Raw genomic sequence first — 18796 nt, 5'->3', positions numbered from 1 at the left:
CACACACACATTCACTCTCACGCACACACTCACACAGTCTCACACTCACACACACATTTGCTCACACACACTCACAGTCTCTCACGCTCACACACACATTCACTCTCACATACACACTCAGTCTCACACTCACGCTCTTATACTCTCACACTCTCTCACACACTGATGGCCACACACATACACACTCATACAGACATACACACACGCTTACACTCACACACTTAAGCTCACTTACACACATACACACTCTTGCACACACATACACACTCACCCCCCCCCCCGTGTAATTCCAATAGGATCTGAACTGTCGAGACGGTTCCCTTCGTCTGCTCGGGCTGCTGTGGCAAGATGGCACTGACGGGCGGCTTCTACACAACAGGCGTGTTGCTCTCGGCTCTGGAGGCTGTTAGTCTGAGATCAGGTCTCAGCACGGTGGGCTCTGCTGAGAGCTCCCTGCTGGGTGCAGGCGGCTGTCCTCCTGTGTCCTCACGGTGGGGAGAGAGCTCTCTGAGGCCCCCTTTACGAGGGCACTGAGCCCATCACGGGGGTCCACGTGCATGGCCTCATCACCTCCCAGAGGCTGCATCTCCTGACACCGTCACCTTGGGAGTCGGGGTTTCAGCATCTGAATTTGTGGTGACACAAACATTCAGTCCATTGCAGGCCTTCTCCTGAGAAGAATAAGAAAAATGGGGCTTCTGAGGGGTAGTAGGCAAGTGTGGAGGATACAGGAGAGAGGGCCCCCAACCCCCTGTGGGAACTGTCCGGAGCTTCTGAAAGACGGGGGCGCACGGGAGTCATTTCTGCATCCCGCGTCCAGCATGCGTGCACACTGGGCACCCAGGGAAGGGAGGCGGGAGAGGTGGGAAGGCTCAGTGGAGAATGGAGGGCAGATGAGGCAGAGATAGATGGATAAAGGTGCATGGCTGAGTGGACGCGTGAATGGACAGAGGGAGAGAGGAAGGGTGGGTGGGTAAGTGGATAAGCGCATAGCTGGATGGAGGAATAGCAAGATAAGTGGATGGATGAGCAGACGGATAGACGGGTAGGTGGGTGGGTGGATGGATGGATGGAGAGTTAAAGGAGTGAGCAGACGGATGGGTAGTTAAAGGGGTGGGTGAATAAGTGGATGGAAGTGGATAAATGGGTAAAGGGATGTGTACATGCAGACTCGTATGCCCAGATATGAATGAATTGTAAGGTGGGGTGTGGGAGGGAGGGAAGGCAAGCTGGTTCTGTGTCTAGAAAGAAAACGAGAGACTCCTACTTCCACTGAGATGCTTCCAACAGTGTTTCCCTGAGAGACACAGGGAGGAGGACCTCAGCCCTTCCCGAGGGGTCCTCGTGGCCAATACATTCCCGAGCTCAGAAGGAGCTGCCTTGTAGGATAGGAAAGACACGCTAACCTCAGTTTCTCCGGTTGTCCCGAGTTGATCTGTGTTTTCCCGACACTCTGAAACAGCATGTTACAAATTAGCCTCAAAGTTAGCCTTTTGTTGCTAATGTTTCAAACCCAGAGCTGAGCTCCCCATTCCATTACGCCATCCACGTGTTATCTCATGTGATCCTCACAACTTGGAGGAGTGGCCATCACTTGCCCATTTTACAGATCGGGAAACTGAGGCTCAGAGCTGTTAAGGAAGCGGGCTGCAGATAATACGAAGTGCCGTGGTCCCGTGCCTTCCTCCCCGGGCTCCCGTTTCTCAGGAGAATCTGCCGTGTGTCTTGCGGGCTGGCAGACTTGGGCTCTGCGAGGCCCTTGGTCTGACGCTGGCGGAGCTGTGCACACCCAGCGGGGCCGGCAGCGTCTGAGGAGGCAACCTGCTCACTCTTGGCGGAATCTCCCGTCGTCAGACGGCGGGGCGGTTTTCTGAGCCCTGAGATAGCTCTGTAGCCGTAGTGTGTCTGCCCCGGCCTGCCGTCCTTGGCTGTGGGACGTCATCAAACCCAGAGCGGCCTCTGGTCCCCGTGGCCTGAACCCCAAGGGCTGGGATCTCACACCCCATAAAGCCTGTGGTTAGAGCCACTTGGTTGTCTTTGCTCTTGCGAAGTATCCCCAGTGCGGCTCCGTTAGGGGGCCCCCAAGGGTTCAGGGATGTGGCTCCCTCACCCTCACCAGCAGGCCCAGTTTGGAGGCCTGCTCTGGGCTGGACAATGGCGCTGCTCTTAGAGCTCCAAGTCGCTGCTGGCCTGAGTGACCCTGGAGCTGGCGAGGCGGCCACCAGGAGTCACAGCTGATGTATGGCTGATACTCCAGGGCTCCGCTGCCCGCAACAGCCGTTGTCTGGGCAACAGGAGAGCGCATGCTGGTGGGCATGCGTCCACCCTGAGCTGCCTGCCTCCCCACCCCGCCTCCCTCCATCGCTGCGCTCCTCATGCAGGCTCGTCATTAACCTGCCTCTGTGAGTGCGGAGAGCGGGGCTTTTATTTTCACATTGAAAATCACCATCTCTCCTGGAAGGAGGAGAAGCAGGTAGCCATCGGGAGTGACGAAATGTCGGTGTACCCGAATGGTCTTCGACTGTGGCCTTATCTTGTCAAGGTCTCGTAAGCCGATCCCCAATTTCCAAGCTCACGGGCCTGATGTCAGTCTTGTCCTTGGTGGCGCACGAGGCAGGGTACTCCAAAAGGCTAGCCGGTCCGAGCCCTCCGCAGGCTGCAGGTAAGGAGCCACGTCGGCATGTCCTTACTACGGCCTCAGTCTCCGTGGCCAGTGGGAAGGACACTGGGGGTCTTCCTTTAATTTTTCCATGCACGGGGTCAGTGTATTAGCACAGGATGCCCGGGATGGGTGTTTACGTACTGGACCGGGGCTGAGAGGTGTCGGTATGCCCTTGTGTGATTTGTCGGATCATATTTGCTTGGGGATAATGTCAGCCCGGCTGGGTGACACCCCCCCCCAAAAAAAACATGGAGAAGAGAGACGCCTCCTTGCTCAGCTCCTGGTGGTATTCTCGGTGGATGAGTTTTTGTTCTATCGCAGTGAGTTCCTCGCTGGTTGTGTGTTGCACCCTCTTTACTGTTCTTCAGGGACCTTCTCCGATGGTGTGGCTCACCCACGGTTTGTGTTCTGCTGTGGCAGGCCGTGAGGTGGGCCAGACAGGGAAGGACTGTGGAGCCAGAGCACCTGGGTTCAGGTGTCAGCCTCTGCCACCAGTTAATCCTAATCTTGAGCGAGGCACAGCATCTCTCTGAGCCTCAGTCTCCTGATCTGTGAAATGGGTGTGTGGGGATAAGCGGTGATGTTCAGAAGCACCTGGCTGAGTCTGACACGGCAGGGGCCGGATGACTGAGACCTTCTCTTGCTTTAGAGTTAAACTCGGGAGGTAGAAAGTGCGTTCTTCAAAATGCCGGTGGCTGCATCTAAACACGTGACTCCATCTCTCTGGGTGGGGGCTTGGCCGGAATTTGAATTAGGCCTCCCTTCACACCCCTGCTCTTGATTCCAAGCACTATCACGTGCAAAGGCACACAGCCACCCCCCAGGCAGCTTCCTCCAGCTGGTCTCGTGCCTCAGCCCTTAAAAGGCACTCTCCTGGTGACCTTGTCTTTGATGATTTTCCATTTTTGAGCATAACTGTAAAGTGAGAACTGTGACGTTAAAACCCAGAATAACTGGTGTGTGACCTTGACAAGTTGACTTTTCCCTTCCAGCTGCAAGGAGGTCGGATGGCGAGGATGGGAGTTTCGACCAGGACAACAGGAAGGTAATGCAGGGGGCAATCTGGATCAGAACAGCCTCGGTCGGAAAGACAGCTGGTTTGTGGGGGCTTCTCCAGTTTGAAACTCAGGCTCCTCCTGTTAGGTTCTACTCCTTAGGGGCCCAGCGGGGCCACATGGAGCAGGAACTGAATTTATGAGCTGGTTCCAGCAGCCTCCTTCTTACACTCAGGACTAGCACATCAGCTGCCCAAGGCCTCGCGATGTGCCCGTGCACCTTGGCTGTGGTTCTGTAGCTGAGGCCGTGTCTGAAACGAAAGGGAAGTAAATCACAGTGCGTTCTCGGGGCGTCTGGGACGAACATTCTGGAACAGGCGCAGCACCCACTTTCTGTAAAGGGCCAGAGAGTAAATATCGTCGGCTTTGGGGGCCATACCGTTTCTGGGGCAGCTACTCCGCTCTAAAAGCAGCCAGAGTCGAGACACAGGGAAAGGGCACAGCTGGGTCCCAACGACACTTTAATTGCAAAAGCAGGCTGTGGGCAGGGTTCGGCCCACAGGTGAGTTTCCTGCCCCGGCTGGAGAGCTAAGCCCCGCTTCGCTTGTCTTTAAGGAAGGTGGGTGTGTGTGGAAAGACCCCAAGGCTGGGTCACCTGGCTCTCCCCGTGTGAAGCCATTTGGGGCCCTGACCTCCCTGAGCTTCAGTTTCCTCATCTATAAAATGGGGCAATGCCGTTTCCCCCAATGCTTTACGTGCCTGTAGAGCGTCTCGACAGCTCACACTAAATGGTGAGATTTTTCTTGAAAGCTGGATTTTTCACGTATTAAAGTGTCTCGTGGTGGGTTCAGCTTGTAGCTTAGAATTAAGGAACCTGCTGGAAGGTTCTGATGAGATGTTTCCACCCTCGCAGAATGACCTTGAAATTCATGTGACGTTTCTTTCCCTCAGCAGAAGACCAGCTGGCTGATTCTCAAGGGGGATGCAGACACGAGGACTACCTCTCCAGACCTGGACAGCCAGTCCTTGTCCCACAGCAGCGGGACGGACAGAGACGCCCTCCAAACCGTGCAAGGCGACAGCTTTTACTCACGTGAGTGGTTCTTTTGAGCGCAGAGCTGTCAGTGTGGCCAGAGGCCTGGCAGCACAGGGGCCCACCACTTGAAGCCAACCCCCCAGGCCTAAGCCTTGCTTGTTACAAAGCAGAAGAGCACACCAGGTAGGAGGGAGGCCCCTGGGGCCGTTGGCTCCTTTCCCTTGGACACACGCTCCTTAGCTAGTGTGCTGCATGCGGGCCGCGCCAGTGTGTCTCCAGGACACTCCGGAGCTGGCAAGAGGGCACAAACCCAATTCTGGCTCCTGGGTTCTTGGAAAAAGGGCTTCCTGGGCTGCCAGGCTGGCGGGGGAGGGCCCATCTCCCTCCAGAGCAGACGTGAGCATGGTCCAGGCGGGCGAGTCCAGACTCGGAGCCATGACGGCATTGTCCCATCTCCTGTGCTCGTCTTGAGCAAGGGACCCAGAGCTGGGACTGGACCTCCTTGGGGAGTCCAAGAGACGAAGTGACATCTGTCTGACCCTGGGGGTCGTGGCGCCTGAATTAGGAGGGACCTTCAGTTGTAGGGCAAAACTCCAGATTAGCTTCTTCGTTCCCAGAGGCTGTAAATCGCAGGAGAAAACAGGGGCAAGCCGCGTTCTGATGGACTCCGCAGGCCCCCGACGCAGTTGCTGGGTCCCAGCGGGCTCAGGCTGGTTTTCCCTGGGCAAGCTTGAGGCTGAGTTTGGAAGCAGAGGCCAAGAGGGGGTGGATGAGGGCGTGAGGAAGCAGAGGAGAGAGGCTGGCTTTACTGTGAGACAAACCCAAGTGCAGATCCGGGCTCGCCCCTGACTGGCCGAGTGAGCGGGGGTCCAGTTACACCCGTTGCCGGGTCTCAGTTCGCCTGTCTGCCTGGCCAGGTCGTGAGAGACCCGGAGGAGGTGACACGTGTACACAGCCAGTACCCTGCCTGGCCCATAGTAGATGCTCAGCCAACACACTGTTATCATCGTCATCACCACCCTCATGACTCTAAACTGTAAACTGTCTCACAGATGGAAGGGGAAAGCATTCTGTTGTGAGAGGAAAGAGCGAAGAATTGGAAATTGTCATTTGTTAAAGAATAACTCTAAACGAAGAAAGGTGTATTGTTTTGTGTATGATCTTTGTAAGCAGGTGTCTGTACCCCACCCCCTGCCCGCCTGGGGGCAGCTGTCTAAACGTCAGGATCTCTGTGCTGGCGCACAGGGCTGATGTCACCATGGGAGGCCACACCAAAAAACTCCCCCAGAGGGACTCGTCTAAGATGGTGGCAGACTCCTCCTGGAGCAGATCTGGAAGGGATGTGGCAGGCTGCCCACCCCGCCACAGGCAAGGCGAGGGTACAGGGCTGGTCCCGGGGCCGTGGGCAGACTCCTGATGGGGCAGTGGCCGCTGGTCCTCCAGCCCATCTGCTCCCAGGTGCCCACTGGCCCCCGAAGCACAGGAAGGACTTGCACGTGGACCCTGGCCCCTTGTCTGGACTGTGGGCCTCGCTGCTTTGTGGTCCCGTTTTTCTAAGGGCAGTTGTGTTTGGAAGGTGATAAACTCCTGCCGCACAGCTCAATAGCACCCCAGCAGCCCTCCCGCGCCTTGGGGGCAGCAAGGCAGCAGCCCCGAAGCCCAAGAGCTCTCGGGAACAGCACTGGGGGTCTCAGGGTGGTCTTTTCCTGCTTTCAGTCCCTCCCTGCTGGATGGTGGGCGGGCTTTCCTCTGCAAGGCTGCTGCCAGGCCCATCCCCTCCCCTGGACCCTCAGGGGAGGCCAGCAGCTGCCCCAGGGATGCCCACTTGTGTTCACGGCCTGCCTGTGGCTCAGGGCTGAGGGAAGATGGGGCACTTGTTGGGGGGAAACCCGGGCAGGAGGCTGGCAGCCCCGTGGGGACCTCACTGTGCCACTGACCCGCCTGAGCATGCTGCCTTCACCTGTGTGCCCCGCCTCCTCATCTGCACATGCCCGAAGGAGGTGTCCTGGGGTCCTCCCAGGTGTGGCACAGGTGGGAGACCCTGCGAGGCCTGCAGGCTGTGCCAGCTGTTTTGATCAACTGACCACACAGCTGCCAGGGCTTGTTTGTCAGCTCCACCCCTCTCTGTTGCCTTCCCATCACCAGCTGCACCCACAACGCAGAGGGGAATGCGGCCGCCTCGCACCCAGGCCGCAGCTGGCCTGCGGAAATCCGATGCCTGTGCTGGAGTTCATGTTCTAACCTGGGAGATTCCCCCCAGGTGCAAACAACGTGTGCGTGGCCCTCCCTATTACGGATGCTTGCTTACGATGACCATAATAACGATTCTGTCATGCCTTCGCTTTCTACTGGTGATCTGACATCGATTCCTGTGCTGGGAAACCCACTGTGTCTAACCATTGCCACTGTGCCTTTGTTTCTGTCCTGATGACATTGCCTTGCTTCCCGACATGCATGGAAATAGCAGCGAGGGACCAGGCTGCTGGCGATGCCTAGACCTGGCATGCCTTGCTGTCTGCCAGCCTCTTGGACAGTTTGGGGGGGTGGGCAGCACTCATAAACGGAATGTTCCCACCCTCTTCTTGGGGTTCCTTTGAACCTCACCAAGTGGCCCCCAAGTGTGAGTCCTTTCACACCAGTTCCATTTGCAAACAACCGTTATTGGACGAAGCGTTTGCCCGTAGCAAGGCACGCCCGCCTGCATCCATGGGACGTCCGGCTGTAGCGCGCCCGAGGAAGGTAGGATTGTGACGCTCAACACAGTGGGCGCTCAATAAATGTTTGTTGAATTGAGATGCGTTAAATTCAACGGGTCTTTATTGAGCAACCACTCTGTGCCAGACGCTGTGCGGGGCGCCGAGGGGGAGACTGCGAAGACAAGAGCAGCCCCTGCTCTGGAGAAACATGCGGGAGCCGAGAGAGGCAGGGACGCCGATGGGAGCAAGCGCATGTGCGTCCCACCATTGCCAGCGTGGGGTCCTCCGAGAGGTTGCGGGGGCGGGTCACAACCTCATCCCACTCATGACACCATCAGCACATCTCACCTGGGGCTGGATTCATCACTCGGTCACCCATCCGTCCCGCCACCAAACATTTATTGAGCACCTACTATGTGCTGGACATGGTGCAAGGCAGCGGAGAGGCAGTGGTGAATATGGCCCTATCCCCGTTCCCCAGCAGAGAGGTCGACGACCGAGCAGCAGTGGCAAACCAGTGTGACATCCCTCTCCTCTACGGCAGTGGCTCCCAGCTAGCACTGCCACCCCCTCCAAAGGGGGCCTCATATTGAAATACGTACTGTGTGATGGACTGCTGTTACTCCCCACTATTCTGCACAGAGGGCATTATCTGGACTGTGCATGCAGAAGGTTATATTATCGATGAACCTGATTTCTGCACAGGAAAGGGATGGTGTTGATTTTTTGTCAGAAGAGGGTCTTGAGCCTTATAGGATGAGGCTCCATGCCCCCAGAAGGACACGAGGCGGTGTGGGCCCCCTCCCCTTCCTGGACCCTGAGGCCGGGCCTGCTGCTCCTCTGGGTCCCACCTTTTTAACCCTTCAGGTCCTATCCTCTCTTTTGAGGTGCCCTGCTGGGTGGTCAGAGGTGTGTCAGCGTAAGACAAACCCCCTGGCTGGCTGGAGGCCCCACCAGGGGACAGTGACCCCTAGGAAGGACCGTGCACTTCTGAGGGGAGCAGGCCCCTTCCTGAAATCGCAGCCCGTGGGACGTGGGAGGAGGGAGCTTGGAGATGGGGGTGAGAAGAGCTCGGACTTAGAGACCCAGGCAGCACAGACGGGGGTCCCAGCGCGTCCCCGACCCTGCCTGTGGCTTTGGCATCTTGTGTCACCCTCCACGTGCCCCTCTCTGTGGAGCCCCGTGTTGGATGGGACATCCCTGTCTTTGCCCGTCACGCACCCCTGCCCAGAGATTGCCTCCCTGCGTCCCTCCCAGTGCCCCCTGGAGTGAGGGTTCCATTTTCCTTTCCCTGCCGGCAGGAGGCAAGTGGTGTGAGGCTTGGTCACAAACAGACTGTCTCCTGTCCCCTGTTATTTATTCCTCTGGAGTTTTGGGCTGAGAAAAAGCCGTTCTCACGTCTCTTAGTGCATAGTTGAACAAAACAGGCGCCCGATGTGCTTTCTGCCAGTCTCATGAGAATATCCGGCAGGGTGGGCAACACGCCTAGTGTGGGTGTTGTGACCTGAGGACCCCGGGGTAGAATCTGCAGACATCACGCTGGAAGAGCATCAGTGCCATTTCCTCATGTCATGACAGATGAGACAAGGCCCAGAGAGAGGGTGTGACCTGCCCAGCCTTCAGCTAACACTTTGTGAGCGCCTTCCCTGTGCCAGCATCTCCCAGGTGCGGGGGGGTAGAGCAGAGCCCAAAACAGACAACATCCCTGCCCCAAGGGGCTGACATTCTAGTGGGTGGGAACACACAAAGCAGTTAAAAAGCACGCTGTATTGGTGCCGTGCAGGGAAGGAGGCCAGGAGGTGCTGGGGGCGGTCAGGGAAGGAAGACGACGTCTGAGCCAGACTTGAAGGAGAGGCAGTAGGAGGCGATTGCCATCATCCGGATCATGGGAGGGCATCCTGGGGGGCTGTGTCCTGTGGGACATATCCTGGGGAGTGTGCCTTCTAGGAGCGTCCTTGGGGTTGTGCTGGGGAAGGGCGTTCTGAGCAGCACAAACAGCACATACAAAGGTTTGGAGGCAAGAAGCAGGGTGGCCGCTGAGAAGCAGGGAGCCAGCGGGGTGGTGAGAGGGACTGGCCAGTCGCGGGCTGGACTGAGAGGATGCGAGGAGGTGGGGCAGGGAGGGAGAGGCCTGAAGGAGCTGGAGGGCTCGGCTCTGACCACTGTGGCATCCAGCAGGTGGCTGGGTGCTCGCCTGGTGCAGACACTGCTGGGGAGGGGATGGCCAATGGGCCTTTCTGCGAGGACTTGGCCTCCAGCTGGAAGGACAGCGTGCCCTCTGCCCCCTGCTCATATCCCGCCCCAGGGAGAGCAGTGGGACCTCCAGATGTCAGGGAGAAGATCCTTGGCCCAGGAGAATCCATTGTTGGCCCCTCACTGGTAGAGACCACCCCCAAATACAAGAGGGGGGCACCCCTGCGCAGAGCCCACTGCTATTCACTGGGGGTTGGCTGGGGAACTCTACTTTTAGCAAAAATCCCTGTGCCCGTGTGCCTGGCAGCCTTGCCTGCAAGCCCAGGCCCTGGACAGGGTGTGGCCTCTGATTTGTGGGGCAGGGGGCACAAGCCACAGGCCGTGCCCACCTCCCTCAGGCGTTCACGATGCAGAGCCAACGTCTCAGGTCACATCTCTCAGGGCCTCCTCTGTCCCCCTCCAACTCTGCCTTGGGGTCTCGGGACGGCCCCACCCAGCTGAAGCTCTGCCTCCCCTCCCGCAGCCCCAGCCGGAGCACTTTACCTGCAGCCCTCTGCGTGCTTCCTCCCCTGCAGGCGACGAGCTCCTGGGGAGCAGAGCCCAGGGGGACCCCCGTGTGTCCCCTGCGTGCTTGTAGTAGCTACTCACTGCATGCTCGTCGGGGTGGGGGGTGTCCAGGGCTTGTCGGGGCAGAGCCTCCCCTCCTTCGTGGGACCCCTCGTTCCGCCTGGTTGAGGGGGGAGATGAAGCAGGCCGTGGCTAACACAAGGCAGTGACGGTGTGCACAAGATCGCGTGAGGGGTTGGCAGAGAGTGCTAGGTCTGGGTCCTGGTCCACCCAGGGCTGAATCCCAGTGTGTCTCACTGTGTGACCTGGGGCAGCAGAGCCAACCTCTGAGTTTGAAATGGCGTCATCTGTAAAAATGGGGATGAGCCACTGGCAGGAAGCATCTGGGCTTCGGGGCTCACCGTGAGCATCCTGTCATCCTATGGCCCGAGCCCTGGGGGCTGTCACAGCAGAGCACGGTCAAGTCCACAAGCCTGGGCACCGTGAGCCCTCAGCAGACCTCTCTCGTTCCTTCCGAAGCCTGAAGCTCAGACCGTCCAAGGGGCCTCCTGTTCAAAGTGATTCGGGGCTGATGGGGTCCCAGCCCCCTCCTTCCTCAGATGGGGACACTGAAGCCTCAGAGAGGGGACCCAAACCTGTGCAGGGCCACATACTGCAAAGTTATACATCATCCGTGCCTCGGTGACCCCAAAACCGTTCATGGTTCTGGTGAAACCTAAGAAGATCTGCCCAGGGGACCAGCTTACCGAGGGGCTGTCCACAGAGTGTCCCTGGATGCTGTGGTGATGAGCCACATGTCTCTGGCTGCGTCTGGAACAGTCACCCACCCAGCAGGGCCCTCTCCTGGCGTGTCCAGCAGTTACTCTAACCTCTGACGAGCCAGCCTAGAAGAGGTATGGACCCAAGGAGACCGTGCTCAGGGCCAAGAGCAGTCCCAGCATAATGCTGAGCACACGGTTGCCACAGGTGGTCTTCTAGGAGGAGGTGGCAGCAGAGTCTGATTAGGCTGAGCTTGGACATGGGGACTGGGTGGGTGTCCAGCGCTTAGGGCCCAATGAGACTCAAGGTCGTGTTTATCCAGCTGCCACCCTGATCCAGGTCAAGCACACTTGCCTTCTTTCTGGGTGCCTTGTCTCTCTCCACTGCACACACAGAGCCACGCACTCTTAAGGCCATCTGCCACCGTCTGACAGGCAGGTCCCTAGGAGGCCCTCACACCTGCAAACCCCCAGCAGGGCAGGGCTGCTGGAGCAGTTGGGGTGACCGGTTCCCAGAGCCAGAAGTCCTGGGCTGTTATTCCAGCATCGTGAGTAACCATGGGACCTCCTATGGGTCACTTAGTCTCATTACGCCTCAGCTTCACCACCTGTAAAATGGGCTCGTGTGTAATGCGTAGGCTCGTGGGGGTCAAGTAAAGTCTCTGAATGTGCGGAGGGACTTTTTACACCAGTAGTTCTCAGCCCTGGCTGCACATGGGATCGCTGGGACCTCCAAAATCTAAGGATGGCTGGTCCCGCCCCAAGACAGACCAATTTTAATGGGTCTAGATAGCAGCCTAGGGGATGAGAGTGGAGACCCCTCTCTCCCTGCTCTGCCCCACTAAGTACTACTGAGAAAACCCACCGACAGTGCAGCAGACAATCACAGAGCTCTGAAGGTGGAGAGAAGGGGGCCGGGCCAGGGACCTCAGGACTGGAGGAGCTCGTGTCTCCCAACTCCCATGCGGTGGCACGAGGTGACCGGTGGATGTTTGCCTCCCTTGGCCACACCAGCAGGGGTTGAGCAGGAGGCCCTCTGGCACGTGGCAGCCTGGAGAGGGGGCCCAGGGACACACTCCCCGTCCACGGCCAGTGTTCCCAGCCCACCTCGGGGCACAGCGCAGCCAGGGAAGCACAGTTCACCCCACAGGCAGTACCAGCGACACCAGGTGGACTCAGCAGACTGGAGGAGCACGTCCACAAGCATTCTGAAAACTCAATTGTCATTGGAACCACCGCCCATAATAAGCCAGGCCCTACGTGCTAACCCTAAACAGGGTGGCAGCCTGCTGAGGTGGAAAACTTGGCTAGGCTCCGGAGTCTCCTGGAACAGCATCCACAGTGTCCAGGGGACAAGAGAGTTACTGCTCACACCCAGAGCTGTGAAGATAACGATCTGCATGATAAAAGACAACAGATACCAAGACCACAGAGATTCAGATGTTGGAATTATCTGAGAAGGATTTTTAAGACAGTCCTCACAAAAATGCTTCAACAGACAATTACAAATACTCTCAAAACAACTGAAAAAGAAAGTCTCACTGAAGAAATACAAGCTGTAAAAAGGAATCAAATGGAAATGATAGAACTGAAAAGTAAAATAGCCAAAATTTAAAAATTCACTGGATGGGTTCAACCACAGGATAGCAGAATACGACAGAGGAGAGAATCAATGAACTGGAAGATGGAACATCAGAAATTATCCGTTCTGAACGACAGAGAGAAAATAGAAAAAAAAATGAATGGAGCCTCAGAGACCCGTGGGGCAATATTTGTATTATTGGAGTCCCAGAAAGAGAGGGAAAGAGTGGGTCTGAAAAAGTATTCAAAGAAATAATGCCTGAAAACTTACCAAATTTGGCAAAAGACATAAGCGTACAGGTTCGAGAAACTGAGTGGACCCCAAATAGGATAAGCCCAGAGTAAACCCCTAGGCATCACAGGACGTGCTGAGCCATGAGGCCCGCAGCCGGCAGCCCGAGCACGGAGGATTTGAACCGCTGTCCAGGGATCGCCCTGCGTTCAGGCAGAGAACTGCTGGCTTAAGAGCAGTTAGGAACAGAGGTTGCTGTTCCTGAGGCCCTGAGGCAGTGGTTCCCAAGCCTTAGTGGGCATCAAAATGCCCGGGAAGGCTTATGAAAACCCAGATGGCTGGACCCCAGCCCCAGAATTCCAATGCAAGAGGTCTGGGGTAGGACCTGAGAATTTGCCTTTCTAGCAACTTCTCAGGTGAGGCTAATGCTGCTAGTCAGAGACCCTACCTTGAGAACCACTGCGCCAGCATCTCTGGCTGATAAGGAACTCATTATGTGTCTCAGCGGAGGGTCCCTCGGATCCTCAACCCAGCAGCCTCACATCCCCGGGTGTGCCTGGCACTGTGTGTAATCAAGAAGGAGGTGAGTCCCAGGGGCCAGGAGTGCACGTAAGTCAGGAGGCCTCGTCTCACATTCCGGGGCTGGGTGACCTTGGGCAGGTCCCTCTGTGTCTCTGGGCCTCAATTCCCCATCTGTGAAATGGGGAGATTGGCTAGGCCATTTTCTTGGAGGAGCCTTGGGACACTGGGAGGAACGAGGGATGGAGCAGCAGGTCTGGCCCCAAGCCTCTCCCTGGCTTCTGTCGCCCCAGCTCCGCTTCATCTGTTTTATATCAGAGTTCACATAAGTTTCACGTGACAAGAGGGTTCCTCTGCTCAAAGAAGTTGGAGAATTCTGATCCTGATGCTGTAAAAGGCCCTTCCTGACCCACATCTGGAACCTTCCCGTGGGCCGCCTGTGGCCAAACAAGTCCCCAAGGCAGGTCCTCCAGCTGAGGCAGCGTCCAAGGGTGACACAGAACTTCTTCTCTGTCCTCACTGAGTTCATGAGGAAGCCCAGAGATGAAAAAGGCACCCGGATTAGCATCGTTGCTCAGAAGCGAGGCCTTCCTGGAGTGGGTGGGTGGGACGTGCACTGCATGGCCCCCACCTCACCTTTGGAGGCATGGTCCTCGGTCCTGTGTGCTGCATACTCACATGGCCTCGTGAACACCTAGGGACGTGACCTGCCACCCCCCAAGCCCTCGCGGGCAGCCCGGTGGCTCCCAGGAATGAGTGCTGGCGTTTGGCCCTATGCATTGTTGCCTGAGCTGCTGGCCCGGTGCTAGGGGCAGGGACCTCCAGATGCAGAAGATGTGGCCCCTGCTCTTTACCAGCCCACAGGCCATGGGAAGACGGGACAGGCCTCCTAAAGGTGCTTCCCTGGAGCAGGAGGCCCCCACCTCGTCCGGATGGTCCAGGCTCTGCCACGTGTCCTCCCCTCCAGGATGCATCCCACGCTCACCTCTGAGCCAGGAGGGCGGTGCAGAGAGCTTCCACTTTGCTGTCTCCAGCGTGGCATTGAAGAGGTGGAGCGGGAGCTCTCAGGCTCCTGGGCCCACCCATGGCCGCCAGGGCTGTGAGCGACACAGGCAGATCAGGTGGTGGGATTCCCAGGGGGAAGCCAGGGCCCAGTGCTCAGACCAGCCCTTTGTTATTTCAAGAGAAGCTAGAAATTAGGATTTTAAAGTGAAATCCCTCAATTGCAAACAGCTCAAGATTTGTTTTAATGAAATAGTCTGCAGGCCACCTTCGGTTGGTGGTGGCCTCCATTTGGCGCCTCTGGCACAGGATGGCACAGTCGTACCCCAGCACGGGGGGCCCTCCCTGACTCCCTCCCCAGCTCTCCTGGCCTGTCTAGTGAGGAGACTGGCGTGGGTGACAGACGACACAAAGGCCTGTGGCTGTGAGACAACACAGGCACCCTCCGGGGCATGGGTCGGGCTCCGTGGTATTTCAGGCGTCATGGGTGGGCATGGGGACGTCACCCCTCCCTGACTTCTTCCTTGGTCAGCTCTCTGGGGACGTAGGTCATGACTGAGGCAGGGCGTGATCTTCAGGTCCCTCTGTGTGTCACTAGCCTGCCCCGCTGACCTGGGCTGAGCCCCGCCCGTGCCTGGCCGAGCCTGCCTCCGTGCATGACAGAGCTGTGCTGTGTCTGTTTCAGGATGCCCCTATTCCAAATCTGACCCTCTCCCAGGACATGGAAAGAATGGCTTGGACCACCGGGTAGGTACTCGACCACTCCCCAGCACGCGGTGTACTAACGATCGCCGTGAGCCTGAGCGCGTTCCCACGGCTTCCTGACCATGCAGCCAGGAGGAGGGGCCCGGGGACCCCGCTCACCCGCCGCCTCTGCCTGCTACTCCTCCCTGCTCCCCCCAGGGCCGTGCTGCTGCTTCTCCAGACCAGGGCCAGACCAGAACTGGGCAACGTCACTTCCTCCTCTCCACGCCAGGCCCCCAGCCCCCAAGGATCTCAGTGTGTGGGGCGGGGAGGGGGGCCACCCAGAGTAATCAGACCCTGTCTCAGCTCCCTCCTGACCATCCTTCTTCTGTCACCCAGAGCCTAATGAGGATCGTGGTGTTTCGTGAGCAATGTGAGCCAAGGGTCCACTTCCGTTCCTGGAATGCCATTGGCCCTCCACTAGTCTTACTGTCACTGTTATCACCACTGATGGTGTCGTTAGAATCTATAATGATTACTGTCACCATTGTCACCATTGATGGTATCATTGACACCTATGATTGTTACTGTCACCACTATCCCTGCTGATAGTGTCGTTGGCACCTGTGATGATTACTGTCACCATCATCACCACCCATAATGTCATTAGCGTGTATTATTACTGTCACCATTATCAGCACTGATGATGTCATTGGCATCTGTGATCATTACTGTCACCATTATCCCCACTGATGGTGTCATTAGCACCTATGATGATTACTGTCACCATCGTCACTACTCATGGTGTTATTGGTATCTATTATTATGACTGTCACCCTTATCACAACTGATGGCGTCATTAGCACCTATGATGTTTACTGTCACCATTATCACTACTCATGGCGCCGTTGGCACCTATGATGATTCTGGAGCCTACACGGTGGTTGGCTTTCTCTGGCTGCTCCCAGTTGAAGGCTGTTTGCCTTCCTCTCCCGAGTTTTCAGAATCTTGGGACATCCGAATGTGAGCCCAGATAGTTTGGTGACCGGCTTGTTCCCCTGGAAGGGCTAAGCCCGTTTTTGCCCCTCTTCCCCCTGCTTCGCTAGGTCTCCAGTGAGGACTTCTCAGGTGGGGTGGGCATGATGGCCCCAGAGACACACACACACGCACACACACGCACACACGCACACACACACGCACACACAGCCCCGGGGACCTACCATCGCCTGGCAGCCCTTCCCGGTCTGAGGAAGTCTGTCCATTAGCTGAGGCAGTTCAGCCCTCAAGAGTTGGGGCCCCGTTTGTTGCACTGCAGTGGTCTTGGCAATAAGTGTGTAATGCAGGGGACAGCCTCCCGCAGGGCAGGGCAGGCCTCACGTCCAGGGCCAGGCCACAGGGACACATCTAAGAGCAGGACGCGCTCACCAGAAGCCGCTGGCGTACTCGGTTTTCTCTCTGTCCCTCAGGCTCTGCAGGACCTGCTGCTGTGTCTGTCCTGAGCCCAGGCACCTCCACACAGTGTGACCCTAGTGAGCCCCCCCACTAACCGCTCTCCCGTTTGTTCCGGAATGGGCCAGTCGGGGAATGCGCACGCAGCATGCTTCTCTGCATTTTCTTCTTGCTCCACTCCACGTCTTCCATGGAAAGCCAGGGGCGGGGCCGGGGGGGCGGGAGCGTGAGGAAGCTCCACCAGTGTCCACAGGACTCCCACAGCGCAGGAAGTTTAAATCCTTAGGCTCGGTGATGGCAGTCCTGAGGGCAGTGGGGAAACTGTCTAGAATGTTCTCTGCTCACCTGGAATAGCTGTTCTCTGACTCAGGGGCCCAAGGAGGGCATTGGCCAAGGACTGGGACATGCTAAGGGGTTATACCCCTCAAACCAAACCCTGGGCTTTTTTCCTCAGTGTGTGGCGGACGGGAGGAGAATTCTCTGGCTTCTAGTCCTGCATCAGTGGTGTCTGGGGCGCTCATCTTCTTGGGGGGGGCCCTTCGTGGTTCACGTGCTGGCATGGCCTGGGCTGAGGCCTCCCCACAGCTGCAGAGGAGGCCACGGCCTCCAGACGCTCCAGCCCCTGAAAGAGTTTGGGAGCAGCTGATGCAGACACTCCGCGGAGGCACCGTCTTCACGCCTCTCCTAGAACAGAGAGCAGAATCTGGAGCTTTACAGAATTCAGAGCTAAACCCTCGGGGAGAGTTTCTCCTGCTGGCCTGCAGGCGGCGGGCAGACTGTTTGGATCCTCTGCGTCCTGCATGTGCTTGGGGACTTAGCCTAGGCGGAATTCATCGTCACGTGAAGATTTTCGGCTTTTCACCTTGCTTGTGTGGCCGATTGGTGGAAATTACTGGTGACTTTGCTTTGGGAGTCTTTCTTCCCTGCTAACGTTCTCTCCCGTCTTTTTTTCCCTCTTCCTAAGACTCTTATGCAATTTTATGCCCTTTTCTCAGCTGGAAGGCCAGATAATTGATCTTTCAAACGACCAGCCTTTTACTGAGCAGCTGTGCTGACACCTGGACTGTCCCCCTTCGCCCTGGAGGTCCCCCGGGAGCGCACCTCCACCCACTGTTGTCCCTGGCCTGCGGTGCTCCCGGGTCACCCACTAAGTTGTTCTTTGGTTTGTTTCTACTTCCAGAAAGGCTTCGCCCTTGGTGGCCTAAAGTAAAAGCACAGATGCAGTGAGACCAAAAACCCACTAACACAAGTCACCAAGGAGGAGAGGAGGAAGTCGTAGGGGAAATTCCATCCAAAACGAGCAAAAGAACACTGTGTGAGACGAACCGTCGAGGCTCAGCTCCGAGCTTCCTGAGAGGCGGGGCGCAGAGGCGGACGGGACTGTGCGTAGCCCTCACTGCGATGGAAGGAGGAAGCAGTTATCAGGGGAGGCACAGGCTTTGCTGGCTCTCGCTCTGGAAGGGATCTGTCATGCGGGGCCAGCACCGTGTGTCCCAAAGCTTGTTAAAATGTCCTGCTGACAGCCCGCCCCAGAGCCTGACACGTGGTAGAGCTCTCACCTCTCGTGGGATGGGTAGGCGAACGGCCACCTGCTGCAGCCTTTCCTGTGGGTGGCACAGCACAGGTGTCCCCCTGTGCCACCTGGTCCGCTAGTAAGAGAAGGACCGCTGGCTGCTGACAGATCCTTGTGGTGGCCCCTTGGAAGAACCCTGATGCCAGACATGAACAGACTGAGTTCTCCTACTGGAAGGTGGAGACTGTCAGATTAGGTTATGAAAAAGAAAGAGAAGAAGGAAAACATGTGTCAAGATCAACACAAAAGTTATTTTTTTTTTTTTAAAGATTTTTATTTTTTCCTTTTTCTCCCCAAAGCCCCTCTGGTACATAGTTGTATATTCTTCGTTGTGGGTCCCTCTAGCTGTGGCATGTGGGATGCTGCCTCAGCGTGGTTTGATGAGCAGTGCCATGTCCGCGCCGAGGATTCGAACCAACGAAACACTGGGCCGCCTGCAGCGGAGTGCGCGAACTTAACCACTCGGCCACGGGGCCAGCCCCCAAAAGTTATTTTTTAAAGGATTAGAAGTCAAAGGGTGGGAAAGAGATACCAAAATCACAAATAGGAGGAAAGCATGAGGTGCTTCCACAAAGGTGGAAGCTTAAGGTTAAAGGGAAGTAATAGAATTACGGCGCGAAGAGAGAGCACTAGTCCACGGGGACGCGTTATAAAGCGGGCACAGCATTCGTGAATTTAAAGGCACCACGCGCCATGGCAATGCCGGAGACCTTGATAAAATGCAAGCACTTTGAAATGAGCCATAGGGATCTAGTGAAGAAAAAAATAAAAGTATAAAGGGCAATTGAATAGTGAAAACAGCAGTCTAATAGGTATCCGAAAACAATTCGTATCTTTTGAACCAGGGTT

The 18796-nt window shown here is 56.8% G+C and overlaps 1 protein-coding gene across 29 annotated transcripts in view; it reads left to right on the top strand.

Annotated features, from left to right (window-relative positions):
• ABLIM2 (actin binding LIM protein family member 2) overlaps nt 1-18796 on the top strand; it is a 128491-nt gene that overhangs the window by 93985 nt on the left and 15710 nt on the right. For 5 of the 29 annotated variants that reach the window (XR_006887921.1, XR_006887920.1, XR_006887919.1 and 2 more), the window contains exons 16-18: nt 2543-2662; nt 3655-3707; nt 4609-4750. Coding sequence is in view for 26 of the 29 variants with exons in the window: in XM_046656250.1 (XP_046512206.1) it covers nt 2543-2662; nt 3655-3707; nt 4609-4750 (315 nt within the window). In the remaining 3 variants the exon portion in view is untranslated. Of the gene's footprint in view, nt 1-2542; nt 2663-3654; nt 3708-4608; nt 4751-5310; nt 5567-5610; nt 5812-14926; nt 14989-17554; nt 18267-18796 lie in introns of those variants that run through there. The other 24 variants (XM_046656249.1, XM_046656265.1, XM_046656260.1 and 21 more) reach the window with 10 other exon arrangements.

The sequence above is a fragment of the Equus quagga genome, chromosome 3, assembly GCF_021613505.1.
Source record: "Equus quagga isolate Etosha38 chromosome 3, UCLA_HA_Equagga_1.0, whole genome shotgun sequence".
NCBI lineage: Eukaryota > Metazoa > Chordata > Mammalia > Perissodactyla > Equidae > Equus > Equus quagga.
The sequence above is the reverse complement of the archived record's forward strand: the minus strand, read 5'-3'. Positions and strand labels throughout refer to the sequence as shown.